The following is a 23,822-nucleotide window of genomic DNA, read 5'->3' on the forward strand; positions in this document are numbered from 1 at the left end:
GAGCCCCCCTCCCTGTTACCCCCATGTCCTTCCCTGACAACGTGAGAAAGGCCTGAGCGTGTGTGTGTGTGTGTGTGTGTGTGTGTGTGTGTGTGTGTGTGACGGCCAGGGGGAGGGGGGGCTCCTCCAACTGCGGGGCCATCAGCTCACACATTGGGCTCATAAATGCAGCCTTTGGCGAGTCCTCTGCAAATGTAGCTTAGCATAATTCAAAAATTCCAGACGGTGTGTGTGCACTGTGGTGCGCTGCTAAACCCGCAAAGCAGCTTTCTCCCCCTCTCATCCCTCTCCGCCCTCCTCGCCCATCTTCCAGAAAACACTTCCGTACAAACAGGATTCAGCACCACCGCCAAACATTTGATTTCCACAGCAAAAAAACCCACATCCCACGCCATCAAAACCTGCTCAGTTTATTTTGTGTTCGTTATTAGAAAACTCATTAAGTGGGACAGGCCACAGCTAACACTCCGCTAAAGCCAGTGTAAATTCAATTTAACATACACACACACACACACACACACAGCCAAAATCAGATAAGTCTGCTGCTTCATAAAATAACAACAATGTAAGCAAAAGAAACAGAATTAAGGCCGAAGCTTTATATGAGAGTGTTCTTATCTTGAGTTGATCCATGTAATATTAATGTCTACAGACGCTTTAAACAGACATTTTCATTCCAAGACACACTACTGCTGGAAGACTGCACCTTTGCATTCATGTTACTGATCTGGTAGTGGTCAAATCTGCAACAGCAAATTAGCAACATCAACAAGGGGGGAAAAAAATCAACTCAAATAATCAAAAACAACACTCATGACTGCATTACAGAAGCTTAAAGAATCAAAAGGGCAGAACTGTTTGTTCGTCATATTCATGAGATGCTGTCACTATAAGGCATCGCCTAAAGTTAGCAGTGTCAATAAAATGTGTTTGGCTTGTGGGGATCACCCACATGTGCACTCCGCCGGTGTTTATTATTGGTGGAACTCCCTGTGTTATGAACAGAGTCATTTCAGAAAATCAGATTAAAGCACAGCAGACATGAGGCAAACTCACCATCATCGTTTTCAGAAAAGCAAATTTCCATACCGTCTTGAATGTTCTATGAGACGTCTCTGTTAAAGCTCTATAACAGAATCTCTATATGTTCACTGGTTACTCAAAAGGTATTGCATGTTTCTAGAGAAGTGTTTTATTAAAACATACAAAATGCATTTATCCTGTCAACTAAGATTGATTTGATGTAAGAAAAGTGAAAAAACTCACCAATTGAGATAAATATGACAGCAATCTGTTGAAAAAATAATTTAAAAAACCAACAACATATTGTATGTAATCTTATTTTCGGCAAACCCAGTTGTTGTTTGTTATGCAATGGAACTGATTGAGGGGGCGTCTGTGGGGTTGTAAGGGTAAACCATGAGCTTTGTGTGTTTAATGCGACCAAGTTTGTGGTGTTTCATTACGTCATTGACTGTAATCCATCTGACAAGGCATGCATTAGGCTTGGTGAGCTTCAGTCAAACCACAGTGTTTGCATTGCTTATGAAGAGGTGAAGAGAGGAAGATGGCAGATGGCTGCAGAACAATACAACGACCACAACAAGTCACCAGCTGGAGCAGCCTGAACACAGTGTGAAAAGCTCACCGGGAGCGGGGTGTCGTTATAAAATTACTGGATGTCCTACCTGGACGGCCTGCAAGAGCCGGCTGCACTGCGCCCGGACGTCTTCGAAAGGGCACCGTCGGGACAGCATGAGAAGGTGAGCCAGGATGTCGTTCAGGTCGTTGCTGGGGGGACTTCCTGAGGCCGGGGACAGAGGGGCTGGAGCCGGTACGGGTCCGATGGCCTCCACCTTCCTCATGACGTCCTGGCAGATGATGTCCATGGCTTCGGTTCTGGAGATGGCGTCCCTGGAGCCCAGGCCATCCCACCTCCCCAGAGACTCCTGGTCTTTCGCCTCCATAGCTTCGTGTGTAGGTAGTGTTTGTGCTGTCTCACAACAGGCTACAGACAAACGACACGGGACATGAATGGTGCAATGTTATCACCAAGTGATGAAGATCTGATCATTGATTTTATTTAAGTGTACTTCTTTGAATGTGAAGGTGTACGAGGCGAGTACACGACTTCTTTCAAGTCTTTTAGGACAATGATGTTAATGTGTGTTGAAAATAAATTGCATTAATTGTATTTTTGAATCGTCTTTATTTTCATGATTATTATTATAAGTCTGTATATATGTACCTATATGAGCATTCGTTCAAACTATCAATCAATAAGATTTTCAGTTGGAAATGCATTGTTTGATAGTCACTGATCTTGCAATTCCAATGAAAACTGGTTAATAAGCACAAACACTCAGGAGGGTCTCATTGACATAAATTAGGCAAAAAAAAAAAATCTGAATCAGGGTGATTACTCAAAGTGATGCAGTATTAAATCAATTGTCATTAACATTAATTAATTTCAGATTATTCGTTATTTATTACTTAAGTGTAGAAATTGGAAAAGCCTCGCTTTCACCAGGATTCACACTCATTTATATCTCTCTTGATAACATGAACATGATTTTTGCAGTGCAGCTGAAGCAAAAAACGTCTCATACAGTTCACCAAATATATGCATTTAACTTAAAAAAATGCATTTCTTCTCTGGATCAAAAAATATAAGGTCCAAAACCCTTTAAAAACGCAACCACCTCTACAATAGCTGCAGAGAACTCCACGAAAAAATTAACATTTTGCGCCTTGTTAGGAGAAAAGGTACACCGTGTTACCCCATCTATCTCTGTCAACAGCAGCTTGTCTGAAGGATTTAAAGTGAGATCATGCTGGAAATATTTCATCAGCAGTAGCATCGATCATATTATTAGGACCACTTGTCTCGTGCCAACTTCAAAGACAGAAAAAGAAAAGAAAAGAAACCCAATTTATTAAGCAGCGTATTAATGGAGGAGCTCTCACTAAACGTTATTTCTGTAGAGAAACAATTCAGTGTCAAGGTTCCTGAATTCCATTTAAGTATTTTTGATCGGTTTTGGAGATAATGTTATTAATAACGCTGGCGAGCAGCCTGGAAGTGAAGTCCATTCAATCTTCCCGTCTGCCTCTCTGTCTCTTCTCTCGTTCTGCCCCGTTAAACAAAGACGCCAGTTCAAGTACAGCGGCTCCACATTCGCATCGGCAATGGCTTCCACTGTGCACCAAAAACGGAACGTGTCATGCACAAATACTCACTTTATCCACATTCTTTGGTGCGGCTCTGCTGCTGCGGGACGGACGGCGGAGTCTCGGCACTGACCAGTTAAGTCCCAGGGAAGGAGCGATAGGCAACAACTTGACTGTAAACATGTGATTGACACCTGGGATGGCTAATCAGGAAGGCTTGATATGTTTGTGGGGCGGGGCTATAGAAATCCCGATATTTTATTGGCTGATGGGAGGTTTCCATGTAGCGGACGTTCGCTTAATGGGAGTTGAAGTCTTTTCAGGGAGCATTTCTTTTTTGTTTATGAGCTCCCGTAACTACATTTCCCGTCAAGCCTTTCGACAGCAGCGGTCGCTTGTTTATCAGAAATAACTGAACAAGAGCAGAAAAACAGCCAGAGGAGAAAAAGGTGGAGATTTTGAAGATTTCCACTGACTGTTTAACCCTGTTATTTTAACTGACAGTCAGATGCAAATGAAGCAAACTTCACGGGACCTTTTGCCTTTTACTGCAGCAAACTATTTGCTCGCCGCTGTGTAAATGTTGACAGTATGATTGATTAGTGCATTACCTAAAGCTACTGTCCAAACCTAAAATAGCCCAAGTGATCAGAAAAGACAACAAAAACAGCTGTAAACTGTGTATATCTTATACACAACTTTGTAGTTTTCCTTTTATATGTGACTGTTTTTCTATAAGCAGACCTCAGTTAAATCTACAGGGAACCACACACACACACACACACACACACACACACACACACACACACACACACACACACACACACACACACACACACACACACGCGCTCAGTCTTGTATTTCTATCCTTGTGGGGACCGTCCATTGACTCCCATTCATGTCTAGCCCCTAACCCTGACCCTTACCCTAACCCTAACCCACACCACAACAAAGCCTAACCCTAAAGAAATGTTTTTGCACTTTTACTTTTTTCAGTAACAACAACATGGTCAAGAAAACACTGTTTCTCCTACTTAGGACCGGAAAAAGGTCCCCACAAGGCACGTTGTTCCACGTTTTGCTATCCTTGTGGGGACATTTGGCCCCGACAAGGATAGAAATACAAGAACACACACACACACACACACACACACACACACACACACACACACACACACACACACACACACACACAGAATTCATTAGATGTGTATCCTTTGCATAGCATTCACATTTTGTCTGCATGGTTTATTAAACATTTCAAACAGTGATTTTTAAAGACATGCAGGAAAACGTGCTGCAGAATAGACAAACTACCCTTACATCATGTCAACAGATTGCTATTGTTAACAAAATTGCTCTCTTTCTTCAATGCTTTGGTATGTGATCTGGACGGGTTGACTTTATAGTTTAATTTTAACGAAATGTTGTATCCCATCCCATGTGGAGTGATCTCAGGCTGTGTCACGTTGCAAATCGGATCACAAAGAAAGATAATGGTTGATTCTTTTATTACCAGTTATTCTGACTCAGCCTCTCCATGATGCTCTTTTTATTCTATCAGACGACTCTCTGCAGGGAAATTACCTAACAACCTTTAAAATGTTCCACAAAGTCCTTGCTTTTCTTCTTCTTCTATTTTTTTTTTTGGTTCACTTTGTCAGTATTTGTTGATGTTGCTTCTTTTTTCTTTGTCAATATTGACCACTTCCTGTCTTCTCTTATAAACCAACAAATACAGTTGAAACTACATTTATTGAACAACAAGAGATGAAGAAAATTGCATTTGCATCATTTAATTTTCTGAGTACTGTTGGGTTTGTTTCCTCCCTTACTTTTTTGACATGTGCTGCTGTCATCAACTTCAAAATAGACCATTTTAGAAACAGTGTTTTCTTTTTCAAACTTCATGTTATAGTATCTAAAATAAGCAGAATGTATAAAATTTGCACATCCCCGCATTGTTTTTTTTTATCCTTCTCTTGAGATTGATTCTTTTTTTTCAGTTTTATTTTATGTTTCTACACTGTGACAAAGGTAGGACTAGGTTGCCATCATGGTACCCATGGAGGGGTAAAGGTTTGTATAATTCCAAGGGCCTCTGACTGATGAGCCCCCCCCCCCCCCCCCCCGAAACAGGCAAAATTTTAAATTTGATTTGGCAAATACTGTGAATTTCTTCACTGTGGGATAAATTAAAGCCTATTTTGTCTCGTCATGTCTTATTTTTAACTTGAATCGAGGACTGAATGTGTGTTTGTGACTGTGTCTCTCTATTTGCCCTGTTATGAAGGGGGTGGGGGAGGGGGCGGTAACAGCGCGCACTGCGCAGGCGGAACCAATGTGTACAGAGCGGCAGAGAGGAGGGAAAATTTAAAACTACGGACCCGACGCTTGCTAGTGACAGCTCGGTTTAAAACAGAAAATATTGCATTTCACGACGCCAGTCACCAGCCTGGGAGTGTTCGCTGCACACATATGACTGGTACTGAAGCTGTTTCGTCCTCTTTATCGCAGTATGGAGACAAACTACGATCAGGTAACAATATATCAATGTCCGTTAGCTGACTGTGCGCGCGTTAGCTTCTTTGCTTTCGCCTGTTGACGTCCATCACCACGTTATCCTTTCCTTTTTGGGTCAGATTTTTCACAATTAAATATAACCGTTAATTTTACTCATTTAATTTTAATCACTATTTTTGCTAAAACATGGTAGGTTGTCTTTTCGGATTGTTTTCGTGGCCATTTGACGTCGCTCTCACGCAGAGCTGGCAATAAGTTCAGTTTCAGACCTGAAATGATGAAAACAATCTGTTAATACCTGAAAATACAAGATTCTGATGTGAAGCAACTATGAAATATACTTTTAAAATACTTAATAGGTCTGGGCGTGTCATCCTGGGGAGGGCTCCGGTTTATACATTTATAAACACTTTATGTGGACATGTACCACAGCTACTGATCACAGTGTTTCAGTTTCAGACAATTAACTCAACTGCAAACGTGTAAACCTAGACAGCTAAAATGTGAAAACGATCATCCCAGGGATGTTAGATATTGTTAAAAACACATTTGTGAAATATTGACTATTGGTGTGAAAACAGAAGTATGATAAACTAGGCCCTTGTCCTAAAACATATAAATCCAAAATACATCTATTTTTTTTAGGGGAAAAGTTAATAAGAAAATGTCAGTTTTCCAATAGAATAAATGTCAGACTAAACCTGTGTACCACCTGTTGAATGCAGTCTAGTCCTGAATATGAATGTGTCCTTCACATAAAACAACTCCTGGCATGTCTATTAACTGCAGGAAAATATGTAGGAAGAGTTCAGATATGGCTAAAACTAAAGCTTTTTTTTTTTTCCAGCATCAGGGATCTGCATCATATATGGTTACATATCTCATATTGGTCTTTGGGACACTTTATATTCAATATAAGTCTATAGTTGCTGCAGCCTGTGTCTAAACGTGCTCTTCTTGTCATTTGTAGGTTTTAGACTCACCCTCCAAGAACAGTTGTATTGGGAGCTACTACCAGCCTCCAGATAAGATACTGTCAGTGGCACGGCATCTGGAGTTCCCTACACACCCAGCTGTCACCTCGGACCCCCACATGTCCAGCCCCAGTCCCAGTATTGACAGCAAAGGTGCAGCACAGGTCTTATGTTGAGCTTGGTGTCTCATAAACCGATATGATCACACTCAATCTAATTATTACATTATCGTCTTCAGCTGTGGTTGCTGCTCTGAAGACCCTCCAGGAGAAAATCAAGAAGCTGGAGGTGGAACGGAAACAAGCGGAGAAGAATTACAGGCAGTTTTGCCTTGATGCACAAAAGCATCAGCAGGTCACAGAACCTGCTGAAACAACAACAACAGCAGCAGCCAGCCGAAATGAGACTGATAGCTCTACCAGGAAGAGTAGGTCACAGGAAGTGGAAATGTAGGACGTTTGTGCTTCATCAGACTCTTGAAATATGTTTTCAAACATTCTGAGAATCCAAGTGTTGAGCTCATGGTTGTGCTTACCTTTTCGATAGCAGAACTTGACTCCAAAATGCGGTCGGCAGAGGCTCGCTGCCAGGTCCTCGAGAAGCAGCTGGTCTACATGAGGAGAATGGTAGAAAATGCCAAGAAGGAGAGGAATTCTCTAAAGCAAGATCAGGTAAAACTACTAAACATTTAGGCCAAAAAAAAAAGCTCATTTGAACTAGATTTGAGTTTTTAAGTTGATTTTTATCCTCATTCAAGAATAGAAACCTTAGTTTCTTTACACTGAAATTTCAGAAGATGAAATGTTTTTGGTTCTCACTGTGATCAAAGCCACCCATCCCTGAAGTTCATGAACAGATGTCATAAAAACAGTATTTCATTTACATAACAGTAACAACGTAGCACTCACATCACACTTTTGTAGTGTAAAAAAAAAACAGAATAGTGACATATAACAGTGAAACATCACTGAATGGAGAGTGAGAAAAGAAAGAAGCTCATTTACCATCTCCCAGCAGTCTAAACCTCTGGCAGCCTCCCCAGAAACTGGTCCAGTGTGTCCTGGACCAGCCTTAACTGTTAAAATTAGAGACTAATCTCCATTTCCCTTTTCCTCTTCACAAGGCATCACTGCAGCAGCAGACGAGCAGCTCCTGCAGCCAGACTCAGCGGGAGAAGCTGGAGAAACTCGAGTCCGAGTGTCTCAAACTGAAAAAAACCCAAACTGTGGCAGAGGTAGCTGAAAGTTTTCCAATACATGTGAGTGTCAGCATCCTTGGCGGTGTGTGTTGTGTCAGTGTGAGGTTGTGGTTAACTTTCAGATGAAGCTTGCCATTCTGGAACAGAAACTCCTGAAAGAAGAGCATGAGCGGAAACTTGTTCAAGAGAAGGCAGAGGAGGTTGGTCACAGACAGTTCATTGTTTTACAGAAAGAGGGCAGCATTCAAACTATAAGCCTTTTTTCCCCTCTGTTAATGGATATCAAACTTGCCAAATATTTAGTGGTTTTCTTGTATTTACACAATGTTGTTCTGTAGCAGGTACTTCAATACTCCACAGAGATGCTCTGAAACATTTGTTAGCAGGATCGGAGGAAGAATGGTTTACTTGTGGTTTAAAGCCAGCTGGTTTTTTTTTCCTCGCCTGCAGCTGCAGAGGGAGTTTGACGTCAGCCTCCGACTGTCCGCTCAAACCACTGAGGAAACAAAACCAAAGAGGACGAAAAAGACAAAAGTATTTCCATATTCTCGAAGTTAATTAAATGTTGCTGATAACACATGTAGCATTGTCTGGACTGAGGAGTCACAGAAGCTCTCTTCTTCTGCAGAAAACCTCTAAACACGATGAGCCGGTGACTGGCAGCCCGAAGCAAGTCAGATTTCCTTTTGTTGCGGGAACAGTGAGTCACCTCTCATGTCTTTAAAGAAACATGTTATTAACTGTTTTATCATTTTAAAAATCCTGCTCATTGACTGATTTTTTTTTTCTTTTCATTTGTCTTTGCTGTTGCAGTCCACCAGCCCGAGCCACTCGGTTCATGCCAACGTGCAAAGCATCCTCCACATGATGAAACACCACCAGCCCCAGCTGTGTGAGCGAGTGAGTTCGCTGCACAGGTCGGGAGCGAAGAAGAGCCTCCAGAAGAACTTCCCCTCGTCGGCCAGCGCCGCCCGGAGGCCGGAGAGCCCGCCTGCAGATCAGCCGCTGGGCTCGCTCTCCGACCTGCTCCTGGCTCTGCAAGACGAACTCGGACAGATGAGCTTGTGAGTGGGTTCAATTATTCTGCAACAAATTTCGAAAAACACAATTTAATCTACTTATCTACTTTTTTTGGTTTGTTTGTCAGTGAGCATCAGGAGTTGGTGCGTCAGATAGACGCAACAGAACGTCGGGATAAGAGGCGGGACCTCGAGGGGGAGCTGGAGAGGCTGGTCACCCGGATGGAGGAGAAAGGGGCGCAGATCACCAAGCTCCGCAAACACCAGCAGCAGGTATGACCCTGACTGTGGAGGCGTTCAGGTTCACAGCTTCATGAATTCCATCATGTTTTGCTGCAGTGTGAGCTGATCCCGATGTCTTCACTCCTCTGCTTGGCCACAGATACACAAACTGACCCAGAGTCAGCGGGGGGCCGAAGAACATTACGCCAAAAAGCCGGGCGGCGTCAAGCCGCCCGCTCCTTCTCCTGTCACGGCCAAGCACAGACCAAAGAACGGCACGACACTTCAGGCCAACCGGCAGCTTCTTAGAGAAACCCAGAAGCTCCAAAGCAGCCTAAAACAAGATGACCTCTGCTGGGAAACATGAGGTCCTGTGACAGACCCCTGCGAGGACACATTCTGATGTTTGTTCTCACCATCTCTCTGTTTTTGTTTAGAATAGGAAAGAAATGCTTGAAAAAGTAGCGATTTTTATTTTAAAGCCTTCAAACATACTTGCTTGCTTGAGGTTTTGCACACATGGTAGCCTTCACTGAGCGGACAAGCCAGAATAAATTATGTGAGTAAATTTACATTTTTAATAAAGCCTATTTTTTCTTCATGTAGGTGTTCTTTATGTTCATGTTTAGCACTTCGACATCCAGAGCTGGACTCAGCATACCGTATAGTTTGTCCTACTGTCTCCCGTCCTGCCAGACACGAGTGCATTTTTTTTATTCAACATTTTATTGTGTTGTCTAGAGTACAGGTTATTATCTTTCTGGTTTTATTAAAGTCCTGTATGCATGTTATGATTTTATAATTGCCACATCTCAGCTTTTTTTGCAACTTCTTGAGAGCCACCACTAGATGGCAGCACTCAACCTATATCAGCACAACAGGAACAGATTGGAGAAACATAATCGCATGTATTAGTGGAAAAATAACTCGGTGCTGATTCCTTGCAGCATCCGTCTCTTCACTTTCTGAAACAGTTGGTGATAGAGGAGCAAACGCTGTGCGAGCGCTCCAGCAGCAGCTGCTCAGACAGCTGAGTAAATGTGGCCCTCAAGCAAAGGTCAAACAATGAGGACTCCTCACCCAGGGCGCGTGGGAGGACCTGCGCTTCACACAAAACACTTCTCAGCGAACCTGCATCTTTCGGTCAGATGACGGGACACACTCGCTGCTGTGTGTATTCGATTTATCCAGAAACACAGCCATGTGAATCAGCCTCATGACATTCCTGCATTTATCTCCATGCTGTCAGGACATGATCCACATGTTCATGGTGTCAGAGGATAATGACACACAAGCAGGATTGGTGAGCCACCGTTAATTTCCACCACATATAAACACTTCAGACTGCTGCTATAATACACTTCGGAATTTAAAAGAATACTAGAAAAGAGCAGGGATGAGTGTTATTGCAGCTCGGTGCAGGTTTCCAGGGTTCACTGCGTGGTGAAATGAACGGCTTGGTGTTTCTGAGCAAGATGAAGCCTGATGCATTGTTTTCCTCTGCGCCCCTATTAGATTACCCAGCATGACTGGACACAACAATCAGGTTAAGTCGAGATCTCTCTGCGTCTCCGGCCCTGCCACTCTCCTGACCGTGCAACTTTGATAGCGTGTGACTACACCCTGCTTTTTGTCTGAGCAGCAGCCGCGTGTCCTCCTGAGAGGGAGGTGTGTGTGTCAGGCATTCTGCTGCGGGTGTGTGAGAGGATTGTCTCTGGACGACTTCAAGTTCGTCATCGGGTTAAGAAATGTTTGACACGCAGCGTTCAAACGAGAAAAGCTGCAGCATTTGACTACAAGCTTCCACAGTGTACAATAGACAAACAACAGAAGCGCTGTCTGCTGGCCTCTGCTCCACTTCCACCTCCCAGCTGACGCTTTTTCAAATCTGTACAGCACTGCTGTACAGCATTACTCACTGCTGCCACTATTGTTTGTGAAGACGGTCCCTCTCAGGAATAAACTCAATGAATTGGAGGAGAAACAGAAGCGGGAGTGGCCGACCGGGAACCTTCATCTTTTTAACAATGATCTGGGTGTTTCTGTGCAATTATTTCTTCATCTTCTGTTTTTAATTGTATTTTTTTTTAAAAGTGATCCCTTATTTGAATGCTTATATATTAAAAATAATTTTAGATTTACATCAAATTCATTAAAATAGTCACATTTAAAGTGAATGGTCAGTGGGAGCTTTGTTTGCTCAAGATGCAGATGGGAAGGCTCCTAAATGTAGATAGGTGTGTTTCAGCTGTTCCCTTCCAGGGTTGCCACACAGACCACATGATCTGCATGTTTGTTTTGGCACAAATTTGAGTAAAACCAGAACAGTTGGGGCGAAACGGCCTTGCTCAGAGGCTGAGGACTCAAAATTGTGAACATCAAGTTAAAAGTTTACTTTTCTTTCCTAACACACGTCCTCAACGTGAGAGAGTAGAAAGTAGCTTTTCCAAGGTCTTTCTTCTAAATACGGACATGCATGAGGACGACCATGTTGCCAAATAAATCAAATATCCCAAAACTGCCCACCTGCAATTAATATACAATCTGAAACATTGAACTGCAGATGACTTCCAGTGTACTCGTGTGAAAAAAATGAACAAAACATCCTCTTCTCAGTTCTGGGAAACTCCGAAAGAATAACACCGTGCTCAGCACTAAAATCACACACCGCACTCCCTCGCACTTGGTGGAAGTAGAGAACTGGAGCTGGAGTCTCCACAGAGCACAGGCTCGGCGGCGTTTCCGTTGGTATGATCAGATTTTTGCTACACAAGCAGAAATCTCCCCACGGCCTCAGGAACCAAGCGTCCCGTTTGGAACGCGGCAGTCAGGAGAGAGAAACTAACCGTTCTCTACACTGATGGCTTCTATGTTGTTTTCTTGTTATGGTGACTGCTTGATAGTTCGACATGAGTTAAGAAGCACTGTCAGTTTCTGTATCATTTCTATGTGCTGTTTAGATTTTAGACCTGGGATTTCTGTGTGGAGTTTGCATGTTCTATCCGATTTTCCTACATCTTGGTCCAGAAAAAAAAAAGCTCAAACTGCACCTGAAAACATAATCCGAACATCTCTAAAATGTTGAATCACCGCTGTTAACAGGCCACTGACCATGTTTGGTAACCTTCCCCCCCCCCATTTGATTAAATAAAAGAACGGTACACATGAACCCAGTCAAAGACCTGGATTTAGCGACTGATCAGAGTTCAAAACACAAAAACCTCAGCTTCATTTTAAGCCTCACTTTAGATTAAGATCTGCTGAAGCTCGATATGAACCCACTTTAAATATTCACCTTCTGTGAAACCCAGCTTCGAAGTTGGCAACAAACGCGCGAAACTACTCGTACTGTCCAGATTTACCTCGACACTGATCTCAAAAAAAATTGACAAGAACCACTTGTTTAACAATATTCAAACTTTATTGGTCTAACATTGTGAAACTCAAGACAACACTTCAAAAAGAAAGAAAATAGGGCAAAATGAAAAAGCTTGATGGGGGCGGGGGCAGAAAACATTACAGGAGGCATTGTGGCACCTGCAGGTCTCTACATATGGCTGTGTGTGTGTGTGTGTGTGTGTGTGTGTGTGTGTGAGAGAGATAAAGAGAGCGAGACAGTGAGAAAAGCCAGAGGCCACACAGAACATACAGCCTCTTAAGTTGCTGATCAAATATGTTGTGCACCTAATAAAGACACAGCGCAGGAAACTGATCACTCTGAACGTTGAATAAACACTAAAAAATAGAGCTCTTCGGGATGGGAATATGACTTTTAGGATGGCGTGAAATGAAACATACAAGTTTATCCGGCATTTATGGGCACACTTAGATCTTCATCTTAGCCGGAATTACATTATTTCAATATTTCAGAATCAAATTTCCTCATTTTCTACTTATGAACTGTCAATTTCAAGGTATTTTCCCCAATAGAAGCGGCCTGGCAGGGTGCTGAAAACGTCAATCAGATCTGGGATACACCCACTGCAGGCCAGTCATTTTCAAACCTGGCCGGACAGATGAGGAATCACCCAAAGACCAAGCTGAATTCCCGCTAATGTGATGATGGCTCGCACTATGAAGGAAATGTTGCAATCTGTAGTTACGACATGGCTGACGAGTTGTGTTATGACAGCGAGCTGGCGAGAAGCTGTTCAGGCTGCGTCTTTTCGGAAATCCCTCCCATTCATGCCATCCAGGCAGCAGTTGTACGCCACCGAGTCTCCGCCTCGACGTGCAAAACAAACAGTAACACCTCAGAGTTGCCTGAACAGCTTGGAGCTCGGTGTGTTTGATGAAGTTAAGGCTGGGTGTGACAAAACAGACATTTAAGCTGAACACTACACAGTAAACCACGTCACAGGGGCCTGAAAGTGCTGAGTTAGATATTTAAAAACATGCTGCAATCGCTCTATAATACAACTCTACGTGGTTTTTTTGTTTAACTGAATAAGGCACTTTTCCTTAATAGGTGCAGAAACTGAGTGACTAACTTGGAAGAGGAGTCGCGACACAAAGGACACTGGGTGCCGGACATCAACATGTGACTGTTTTTTTTTTTTTTAAGGAATGCGGCCACCGTGTCGAGAGTGGATCCTGGCGGTGATGCAGCGGCGGGCCACACAAACAGCCATGGCATGAAACTGGAGGCATTTCTCTTGGTTTGGGTGGAGGGCAGGGGGGGGGACTAGTTCACATGCAGGGAGAGAACGCACGGCTGAGGCTAAGGCGAGACTCCTGCAGCCTACCCGCCACGCTGTGTCTTTGGGCTGTAGCCTAATGCCACCAGGTGACCGTCGGTTAAAAGGCGTGTTAATGGTGAGCAGCAGAGGTGTTTTCCCCAAAATTAAGCAAGCAACAACAAAAAAAAAAAGAAGAGATTTCCACACAATTCCTTATTGTTTGTGGTCATAAGAAAACAAGGTGATTAATTCCTCCGATATCTAGCTATATTCAAGACTGAGAATTTAAACAAGCATCAGATTTTATTATAATCTTTAGGCGGAGCCATGAAAATATTTACAAACGCAAAAGTCACAAAGCAGAGCTCGTCAGTGCAATGCTCAATTTCCGTGCCAAAACGGAGGATTTTGGCGTAATGCACACTGTCTGAAGGCATTCTTTCAGCTAGCATATGGGCTAATCACAAATGATCGAGTGGTTTATTCAAGTGTCTCTAGATCCCTACGAGCAAACGCGATGGGGGAAAGACGGGCGAGGAATCACAACTCCGAGCATCCAGCATGCACTAATGAAAGAGAAGAAGGCATTTAAAATGAAGCCATCCACGACAGCGGCCGCGAAACAAGCAAAACGGTCTGATCACGCTTCTTCATTTAGCCTTTCTGAAGTTAGTAACCGAGACCAACAAAAAAAACGGACATGGCTATGTACAGATGGGAGGAAAACAAAACAAAAAAAAAAAACAAAACAAAAAACAAACACAAAAATCACATTTAGCAGCTAGCTATTTACAGGACATGAGCTTTAGCGCAGCCAGCTGAACCTTCATTCACAACCTGCTCGTTTACATGGAAAAGTTCAACATTTTCTACCCAAACTCACTCTCTCAGATACTTCAGGTTTTAAATCAAGCCTAATTTATTCACCTCTTAATCATCAAAAAACAAAAAAGGTACCCTCTTAGCTTCATCACACTAAAGTTGGAAATTTCCACCCAGCTCAATTCGTTGTTTTTAGATTTAACGCGCTTTACAAGCAAGCATTCACAGAGAGGTGGGAGGAAATCTAAAGGTGCTGTCTGATGCTACAGAACAGAGGGTACCTTCACATGGCTTTCACTGCCGACAGTGAATTAAGGTCACACAACAGAAAAAACAAAAAAAAACCTGCAGAACACATTTTAAGAATAAAGTCAAGAAGAACAAAAAGGACAAAAAAACTGAAGGAGAAATAAAAGAAGGCTAAACACACATTTGAAGTTGGAATATGATGAAACATGTTGGCAACAGAGTTGTAAAGTCATGAAAATCAAACATTTCACCATCGACCTTTGACTGGGCTGAGTCTTCACCAGTGCCAGCTGAAATTACTGTGAAAAGCAGCAGCTTCATACTTGCCGACTTCAAACACTATCTCACAAACTTTACCCTTGATAAAAAAAAAATTCTGTGTATCTTCTTGCATTATATTGCCCGACAGGCTGCCGCGCCCCGCTTCTGTACCTTTGAAAGAACGTCTTGACCGATCGAGGCCCTCGAGTGACGACTATCGACTGGATTCGACAACAAAAGGCTCTTCAGTCCAGCTGGGAATAAAAAGGCTCCTCACCGATATCTGCGCCGCGATAACATCTCTCTCCTACAAATATAAACTAATGACAGAACACGGGCCTCAACCGGGAGAACAGACTTCTCTCTCTTCACACCATACTGGACATTAAAGGCACTTCACCGCTCTAACTGTCCACACATACAGAAAGGTGCATACCATACCATAACCCCCCCCCACCCACCCCCCCCTTCCAATCTTAGTCTCTACATTATACATTAGAATATTTGAAAAAGGTTCCTACAATCATTCTTTTTGACTCCTCCATAAAAGAGGAGAGGCCAGCTGGGTTTGACGTCAGCGGAGATCAGAAATAACAGTTGGGAGATTAATGGCAGCAAAATGACCCCATACATAATTTATTGCATTGAGCCGCTCACTGGCAGTTGATGGTTGATTTCCTTTCATGCATCTTTTAGTGGGTGAAATGTTTTCTCGGGGGATTATTCTGACAGCAGAAAACTCTCGGCACTCGTGAGCATCAGGAGAGACGGCCATCGTCAGATGATCGGGTGTTGCTTTGACTCCCCTGTGAGTAAACCTCGCCTCCTGTCGGGTCACCTCTAACACCCTTATGCATACCGGAGCCACGCGGAGGAGAGAAAACTCACAGATTAGGCTGAAAACAAAACCGAATCACCACGTTTATGAATAGCTGTGAACTCGAAGAGCGTCTCCAAACGGGATGCTGCGCGACTGAGCGTCAACAGGAAAGCTCCTCTTTATACGTGACTAATTTCTGAACTGGCGGATGAGAAGGACTGGAAATAACACGAGCCCCCTCAGTTCATCTGAAGGTGGTCTTTTGCAGGATGACTAACGCGGTGATAGGGGTGGGAGAAGCTGGCATGACGTAATCCGTGCCCAAATGAGCCGTCAGCACGGATCTGCTTGGCCGCACCGATCAGCGCGGCGGAAGCTTCCATGCATATGGCGTGCATGTGCAACCTCAAAACAGAGTAGAAGGCCGCCATTAACCACAAATGGAATCAAAGATTTCAAAGAGGATAAAAATAAAGGGAAAAACCTGCTTGGAAACACTGTTCGAGTCCACCCTGATGAACGAGTGCAGACTGGGAGTTTTCTCTGGGAGGGTCTACTTAGCAAGGGGGGGGTTTGGGGTTCGTCGAATGATGTGGATCCTAAAGTGCAGCCGCTTCAGAGAGTGTGGTAATTGCGGTCCTTGGACTTGCAGAATTTGTAGAGGAAGAAGATGACGGCCTGCAGACCCAGGACCAGCACGATTCCCCCGATGAAGCTGGCGGCGTCAAAGGTGGAGTTCTTATGGGGGGGCGCCACCGTGGTGAGCGGTGTGCTGGCTGTGATGCAGACAGGAAGGCGAGGGCGAATCAGAAACGAGTAAGAAGACGACATAATAAAGATACTAAAGAAAAACTGTCACTTTAATTGAAGCACTGATTTAACAGTCTAAAACAGAATAAAATGTCCCTTTAACAGACAGACGACCAAAGACGAACCATCAGACGTACCTGTAGTGGCGTTAGCTACGGTGGTGTTGGAGCTGGTGGTGGTGGCATTAATAGTGGGACTGGGTGAAACGGTGGGAGTGACCGTCGGATTGCCTAAAACAGAACAACCCTGTCATTTCTGTGGTAACCGATTCATAATGCAGCTGAACTTATAATGTTCTTCATGTTAGAATAAGGTCAGAAATGCTGCACCTTGATTTCAAACAAGAAAAAAAAAAATATCTAAAGTTCATGCTTAATTCACATTATTTAGAACTGCCTTGGCATGTTTTCGTGTATTACATTCATGCAGCACCTCAGCAGCTTATCTTTTTCAAATTCTACTGGTCATCTAATGCGATTCAGCTGGTGAAAAATGAAAATACTGCTGCCCATTTTCAGCAAAACAGTGGAAGTGGGTCAAGCCTCAAAGTGACAAATCTTAATTTCGTGTTTGTCTCAAGCGAGGACCACAAGATGACGGCAACGCATACGCGCGAGGCCAGTTTTGTCGAGTGTGACTCAAACCTGACGTTTTGACCAACGCCGAGTCGCTGCAACTCCTATGCTGTTGCGTTACCCGTGCCAACACAGCTCACAGTGTGCTTTACTGGCGCTCTATTCAGAGGAATTTTCCGTCTTGTCCCGATATGCGTCAATACAATACAAACTCTTAAGGGAGTGGACAAGCAGCAAAGAGGCCGACTCAAAGGAGGAGTTACAAAAAAAAAAAAAAAGTTAGAAACTGTGTGGCATTGTTTGCTTTCAGGCTATATTTAGTGCAGAATGAGAGAGACTAATTCTTGTGAGCTCATTACAGTCTAAACTTGAGGGATTACGGCCTAACTCTCTAGAATTTAATATGAATTTAAGAAGAAAAAATAATAATCCCAGACAGAGTACATCAGGAAGGAGCTGGGGTCTGTTAGAAGACGGTTACCTGTGGTGCTGCTGCTGTTAGAGGCAGCAGTGGTCACAGCAGAGGTATTGGGGGCAAGAGTGGGAGAGGAGGCGGTAACCGGAGCGGAAGCGGTTGGAGGTGTGACTGGATCAACCGGACGGGGAACCAACACCAGGACAGGGGAAAAGCGGGAGAAAAGCACCCAAACAACACAATTTAGCCCAGAAATCACACCGACGTCCGTCATTAACGTCTGCATGTTAGATTAGGGTCACATCATTTTAGACACCAACACACACACGGGGATGAAAGAAAGACCCAAAGCATTCACACTAACAATTAGTAAGGGGCTAGTCAGGCAGAATCCACAGATCATCCAACAGCTGATTCTCAACACGTTCATATGAAATGATCATTTCTGCTCCGACGGGCCGGGGAACTTACCTGAGCAGGTGGCGTTGTCGCAGGTTTCATTCGTTCCTCCAAGGGTCATATTGCGACAGAACGGGGTCGCTGGAAGACAAAAGCATTGAGGGTTTGCTCTGATTAGGTTCAAAATATATTTGAAACGGGCCGTCTTAGATTTAAGTAAAAAGTAGCAGGTTTTAAATTAACTCTTGACTTTATTGACTGGAGCTATTGTAATTTTATGGCTGTATGACGATCAAAACGTGTAACAATGTCTAACTTTCTCTTGTTTCTCTTCTTCCTGGTAGTTATGGAATATTCCAGACATCACGAATGGTGTCGGCGTTTTTGTTATAACAAGTATGACTGCAAAATCCTGTCAGGGACGACGTAATAGGAATAAAAATTAAGCTGCAAGCTACAAAGCGGAGCCTCTTTCCTTATCTGCTACAGGAAGGCCAGAGCAGTGGTCTGCACAGCCCCGCATCCTGAAGACCCCATCATATCCTACAAACCAACCCGAGTGAGAAAACCTGTATGTGACCATTTATTATCCCAACTCAAACGGCTACAGAGAAAAGCGAGAATTATATTGGAATCAAGAATCAATCAATAGGATCTCAGATTGTTCTGCAGCTATGAAACACTGGAAAAAAAAAAGAAGTCTTTTACTCTCAAAAAAACATCAACTTGGGAAATCCAAACACAAGAGAACCATTACTTCACAATATAACTGAGAAAACCGAGCTCAAATGTTTGCAGATGGTCTTTATACAGCAGATACGCCTCTATCGGGAGTGCATCACCGTATCTTACATTAAAGACTCGTGCATAATGCATGAAGTTGGAAAAAGCATTTGTGTTTCAGCTCCTTCAGGCTGAGCTGCTTCAGACGACTTCGATCCGTCACAATGTGTTAGATTTTCTAAACTGGTCATTTGTTTTGTATGGAAAGTCATAACTGCTAAAAAAAAAAAAAAGTACACTATTTGCTTCAGAGGTGCAGCACAGCAAAAGGCTCAAGTAGCATGAAATTAAGAAAATTGCATTTATTATATTGAATATAAATAAACTGGGTTTAACAATAATGATCTGTGGTAACCTCATGTACCAAGTTGCAGTCCATCCTGGTTTTGACATTTTAAATTCTTACCTTTTCCAATCGTGTCGCTGTTTATTTCCTTCAGTGAATAATTGATTACTTATTAACTATGACAGCAGGGAACTTTGGCCGACATGAAGCCTCGGCTGACCTAAATACCTCCAACAAAAAGTGAGACACAAACAGCGGCACATCTTCTGAATTATCTACTTTTTCCAGCAAGTTTTATAGACAGACAAGCTGAGCAAGGGACATTTCCACATCTCCATTTATTACCAAGTACGTCTTCAGCAGTGTTTCACAGTGTACCTTAGTTAGGATTATCGATATCTCACGCTCAGACATTGGAGATTTTGCTGCCGTTGCTCAAGTTAAAGTTCCATCTGGCACCATTTGAACCAGTGAGGACTTTCCTTCCTGACCGCCTTCAAGAAACAAACTGTATCTGCACTGCTTCAGCTGTAAAAGTATCAAAATAGCTGGTTCATGTTCTTCTTTCATGTCATGTGATCGTTTAAATCCGTTTTTTTTTTTTTACTGAACCAAAGAATTGTGAACTGACAAAGTTTAGAAAAAAAATCTTACAGAAACAGACACCTGATTGTGTGTAACCAAAGATGATAACATCCACACATCTCACTGAACATTTTCTATTCAGCTTTTGAAAAATAAGTGAAACTCAATGAGAGGGAACGACCTTCGACCCTTTCTCTCATCAGAAATGCTTCTGAATTTGTTTCTATGTATCTGGAGACGTCATAAAGCTGCACCTTCCAGCCGCAGGGCTGCAAAACACCCTCCTGCACCTTCGCTGCAGCCCGGCCTAATGACTCCCACCAGATGGTGGCGGCCCATAAATTACAGATAAAGCAGCTGAAACGCAGAAAGAGGGCAGCGACTGTCGAAGCCTTCGCTTAACAAGGTCAGAAATGACAGCGTTACATTTTCCACTGGACACTGGGCCGTACTTTATGGTTCCTGTAGCAGGTTGTGAACCTCGTTTTACTGCCATCCATACTTTCACGACAGCTATAATGATTTTGTTGACCAGTTACGGTCATTCAGATGTCTTAGCAATTGCCTAATATCTCTGTCCTCTTTCAAAAGCAACCAAAAGAAAAAAAAAAGATTTTTCTCTTCGATCTGGAACCTGAATGTCACACTCCCTTTGTAAGTGTGAATTCAGTCACATTTTGAAAGTATCACCAGCTTCATTTTCCACACCTTTTGTGTGACCTGACAGTGCGGTCTATATGTACGTTAAGCCATGTGAAAAAAAGTTTTTTTTTTTCTCTCTCTCAATCTAACAAGCCAGGGGGAAGTTATCTCACAGGCAGCTGTGAAAGGTGGGACTTGCTCTCACTCGTTTCCAAGACGGTGACATTATTATCACCACGCAGCACATCTAAGCTCGAGCAGGAAGTGTCGGTGAAAGCCTCCCGGGCCTCCAGCTCACGCAGAAAATGGCCTCAGAGTTACAAGATGTGGTTGAGCTTTGTTTTCCACGCTACAGTTTGGACACCTGTAAAGTCTTGAGGCACTTAAAAACACCAGGTGGTTAGGAAATGTGCTTCTGACGCCAAATACATGTTTACACAAAGTCCCTAAACCAAAGATAAATCTGTGGATGACAATGTTGGAAGCGCTGTGGTTATGCGGCAGGAGCTGACCGTTCTGGTTTTTTCACTTGTTCAAAATAGGTGAGCCTGATTCCTGAGGTTGTGAAAGCTTCTGCTGTGCACTCATTAAGGGTGTGTTTGTGTGGTAAACAGGGAGTGTGTTACACCTGACTGTGTGCAAAGCTGAGAAAGTTTCACCAAAGAATGATTTTACCTGATGGGAGAAAAAAAAAAAATTGACACCAGTACAAACCGGTAAAATAACTTGGTTACACAAAACTTTCATTTTCAGTGTCATGAATGGAAAACATCCTCAACAAAACCAGAAAGTAATTTGGAACTTGAAGAGGACGTGGGATCAAATCCCCTGGAGAGAAGAATCAGAGCACCTCATTTATGAAGTTGTCAAACAGGTTCAATCTCTTGAGCTTTGAAAACACCTGCGCTTGTCTGGTTAAAATTTAAATACCACAGAAGCTCAGCTGGGAATTACTTATTCAACCATCTTGTGACACAAGTAACTTCCGATATTCGGGCCTAAAGGTAAAAAGAAACTCAAGTTAGGAGAATGAGGCATGGCAGGCTAATCATTTGCCCGATCGGAGCAGTTTCCTGTCACTTGCTCTGTTACTCTCTCCTTTCTTCCATTTCCCTGCGGGAGGATATTGCAGGATTTCCTGCCACATGATTCTTCACTTCCTTTCTTGTTCATCTTCGTTACAATCATTCAAGACAAGAGTCTGACAGACACGCCCTCAAGGAGAATATGGTCAGTCTAAATCAAGAGGATCTTTTCTTTTTTGGCACCACCACACAGTCTAATCAGTATTATTCAAATCCATTGTAACAATTATTAAGATACAGTATCACAGTGATCTCAGCTCTCACTGGAAAGCTTGTGAACTTGTTACCCAACACTGATAATCATAAAAACATGCCACACGCCTCCTTATCTACATATAATAAAAACATGTTGACACAGTGACACAGTTAACTCAGGATAACGCAGTTACGGGAACTCCTTCTCTATGAATGTCACAAAGTCCAAACCACTACCAGCAGAATCCCAAATTACATTTTTGTTTTCAAGCACACACCGCAGCAGCATATTTCTAAACTGTGCTGCCACACTGCACAAGTTGAAATTTCTGATATTTATAGAGCTCCTGTTTACGCCGACATCTGCATTAACATAATGAAATTACAGAGGGCAGACGTGGGGCGGCAAAACCACATCCAGAAATAAAACGAGACTCCCGAGTCACAGAGAGTGTTGAAGAGAAATCATTGAGAGCAATACCGTTTAAACAATAAACTGGAAGATTGAACAACCTGAATGTGGTCTGTCCTCACTACAAAACTGCAATAATGCTGCTCGGGGTTCAAGACCGTTGGAATGACATGATGTGTTGAGTCGGCTGCCCTCGCCATACATTCCCTCCATACCCAGAGTCACACGTTCCATCACATCAGCTGTGGGCACAATGCCGTCACACATAAAAACGCCACGTATTTATGACCAATACTCACCATCGCCTGTGCAATTCACCCATTGGCAGCCAGAACCCGATTCACATGCTGTACATGACAGGGAGCTACATTCATCTGGAAGAAAAATCAAGATATACGTTACAGGAGATAAAAAATAAGATGATAAATTAGGCTCGCAATGTTATTTTGACATTACAAACTTAGACAGGGACAACATATCTCAACGCCTATCTCTTTAAGGTTCTCTAATGTTAACAACCCTGACTCAGCAGCCACGGTGCAGGTAATTTGACTCCAGCCTCATTGTTATGTCTAACTTGGTGGAACAAGTTTGTCCAAACCACATGCTCAAATCTTCACCCCAAATAAGTCGTGTGAACATGTCATGGGCGTGGATTTAAAATGAAAACTCGGTCCTGCGACCTTTAAAGCTTTACAGAGAACCTCAAAATGTTTGATCCCCAAGTCATGAATGTGGCACAGTTCGCACACGAGGCGCTTACATAACGAGCTGTTCTGGTTCCTGATACCTGATCGGCTGGACGGGACACTTCAGTTTACCCCAGTCCTCGTGAAGGAGTAGCTTCACATAAATCACGTTAAAATATGTCAGGTTACACAACGTGAATGTGATTTCAGGTCACATCGTCTCTTCGCTCGCTGGCTAAACGCGTTAGCCGGACCTGGCAACTCGAGCCCTTCCTCTCCGGCCAGCGTGGAAATATCGCTGACAAGTTAGCAAGAAGGAGGCTAGAAGGGCAAGAAGCAACTAGAAAGTAAGGAAGGGAACCTCTACTGCCCCCCGCGGAGCCACAAACCACGGCTAAAAGTCCGCGTACCGGAGATTTGTAGCTGTAGCCGCTAGCAAAGAGAGAGAGAGAGAGAGAGAGAGAGAGAGAGAGGGGGGAGAAAAAAAAAACTTACCTGAGAGAACCGCTACTGCGCCAATCAGAACCAGAGACGCCGCGAAAAACAACACCTTTACGGCCATGACTGCGGCCAACGGTCTGCTCAGCCTGGTACCGGAGGGGGAGGACGGAACTGTGTGTGCCGAGAAACGTCGAGAAAGTGAGAGTTCGAGAGGTTTCGCTCGGCTCCCTTCACCGTCTTCAGTGCGTGTGTGTGAGAGAGAGGCTGCGGCGGCGGCTCGCTGCTGCTGCTGCTGTTAGCTCCACTTCCTACTTCACAGGTCATGTGGCGCTTCTTCCTGGGAGGAGGGGGGACACGTCAACACACACACACACACACACACACACACACACACACACACACACACACACACACACACACACACACACACACACACACACGGTTCTCATTTCTGATTGGCTGACACCTGATTGAAGCGCACCTGAATAATCATCTGGGGCAAAATCTGGGGCAAAATGCTCGACATTACACGCCAGTCATCACTCCGGAAATCCGGAGTTCCAGTAA

At 43.5% G+C, this 23,822-nt stretch overlaps 2 protein-coding genes across 4 annotated transcripts; one reads left to right on the forward strand and one right to left on the reverse strand.

Moving 5' to 3' along the window:
• The first annotated feature begins 5,542 nt into the window (after positions 1–5,542).
• Positions 5,543–9,904, forward strand: cep57l1 (centrosomal protein 57, like 1). 2 transcript variants are annotated; one of them, XM_030110242.1, is made up of 11 exons: positions 5,543–5,710; positions 6,665–6,821; positions 6,907–7,095; positions 7,215–7,339; positions 7,792–7,902; positions 7,989–8,066; positions 8,317–8,400; positions 8,495–8,566; positions 8,680–8,930; positions 9,014–9,158; positions 9,268–9,904. In XM_030110242.1, the coding sequence occupies exons 1-11, from the start codon at positions 5,690–5,692 to the stop codon at positions 9,472–9,474; spliced, it is 1,440 nt and encodes a 479-aa protein (XP_029966102.1). In that variant the 5' UTR covers positions 5,543–5,689; the 3' UTR covers positions 9,475–9,904. The 2 variants fall into 2 exon arrangements, with proteins under 2 accessions (XP_029966102.1, XP_029966103.1); XM_030110243.1 differs by having other exon boundaries at positions 7,218–7,339.
• Positions 9,905–13,600: 3,696 nt separating this feature from the next.
• cd164 (CD164 molecule, sialomucin) lies at positions 13,601–23,560 on the reverse strand. Of its 2 annotated transcripts, XM_030110278.1 has the most exons (6): positions 23,310–23,560; positions 22,425–22,499; positions 18,210–18,278; positions 17,805–17,909; positions 16,886–16,978; positions 13,601–16,714 (listed from the first exon to the last, which is right to left on the reverse strand). In XM_030110278.1, exons 1-6 carry the CDS (start codon positions 23,374–23,376, stop codon positions 16,554–16,556), a joined length of 570 nt encoding a protein of 189 aa, XP_029966138.1. In that variant the 5' UTR covers positions 23,377–23,560; the 3' UTR covers positions 13,601–16,553. The 2 variants fall into 2 exon arrangements, with proteins under 2 accessions (XP_029966138.1, XP_029966139.1); XM_030110279.1 differs by lacking the exon at positions 17,805–17,909.
• Positions 23,561–23,822: the final 262 nt, after the last annotated feature.

Source organism: Salarias fasciatus, chromosome 15 (assembly GCF_902148845.1).
Source record: "Salarias fasciatus chromosome 15, fSalaFa1.1, whole genome shotgun sequence".
NCBI classification, from domain to species: Eukaryota; Metazoa; Chordata; class Actinopteri; order Blenniiformes; family Blenniidae; genus Salarias; species Salarias fasciatus.

What these genes read in the sequence shown, in the direction of transcription:
- cep57l1 (XM_030110242.1), top strand. Translation starts at nt 5,690, where the DNA reads ATGGAGACAAACTACGATCAG. An exon ending in TGGAGACAAACTACGATCAG is followed by an intron (nt 5,711 to 6,664) that starts GTAACAATATAT and finishes TGTCATTTGTAG; the next exon opens with GTTTTAGACTCACCCTCCAA. An exon ending in ATTCTCTAAAGCAAGATCAG is followed by an intron (nt 7,340 to 7,791) that starts GTAAAACTACTA and finishes CCTCTTCACAAG; the next exon opens with GCATCACTGCAGCAGCAGAC.
- cd164 (XM_030110278.1), bottom strand. Translation starts at nt 23,376, where the DNA reads ATGGCCGTAAAGGTGTTGTTTTTCGCGGCGTCTCTGGTTCTGATTGGC. An exon ending in CGCAGTAGCGGTTCTCTCAG is followed by an intron (nt 22,500 to 23,309) that starts GTAAGTTTTTTT and finishes TTTTTCTTCCAG; the next exon opens with ATGAATGTAGCTCCCTGTCA. An exon ending in CGTAGCTAACGCCACTACAG is followed by an intron (nt 16,715 to 16,885) that starts GTACGTCTGATG and finishes TCTGCATCACAG; the next exon opens with CCAGCACACCGCTCACCACG.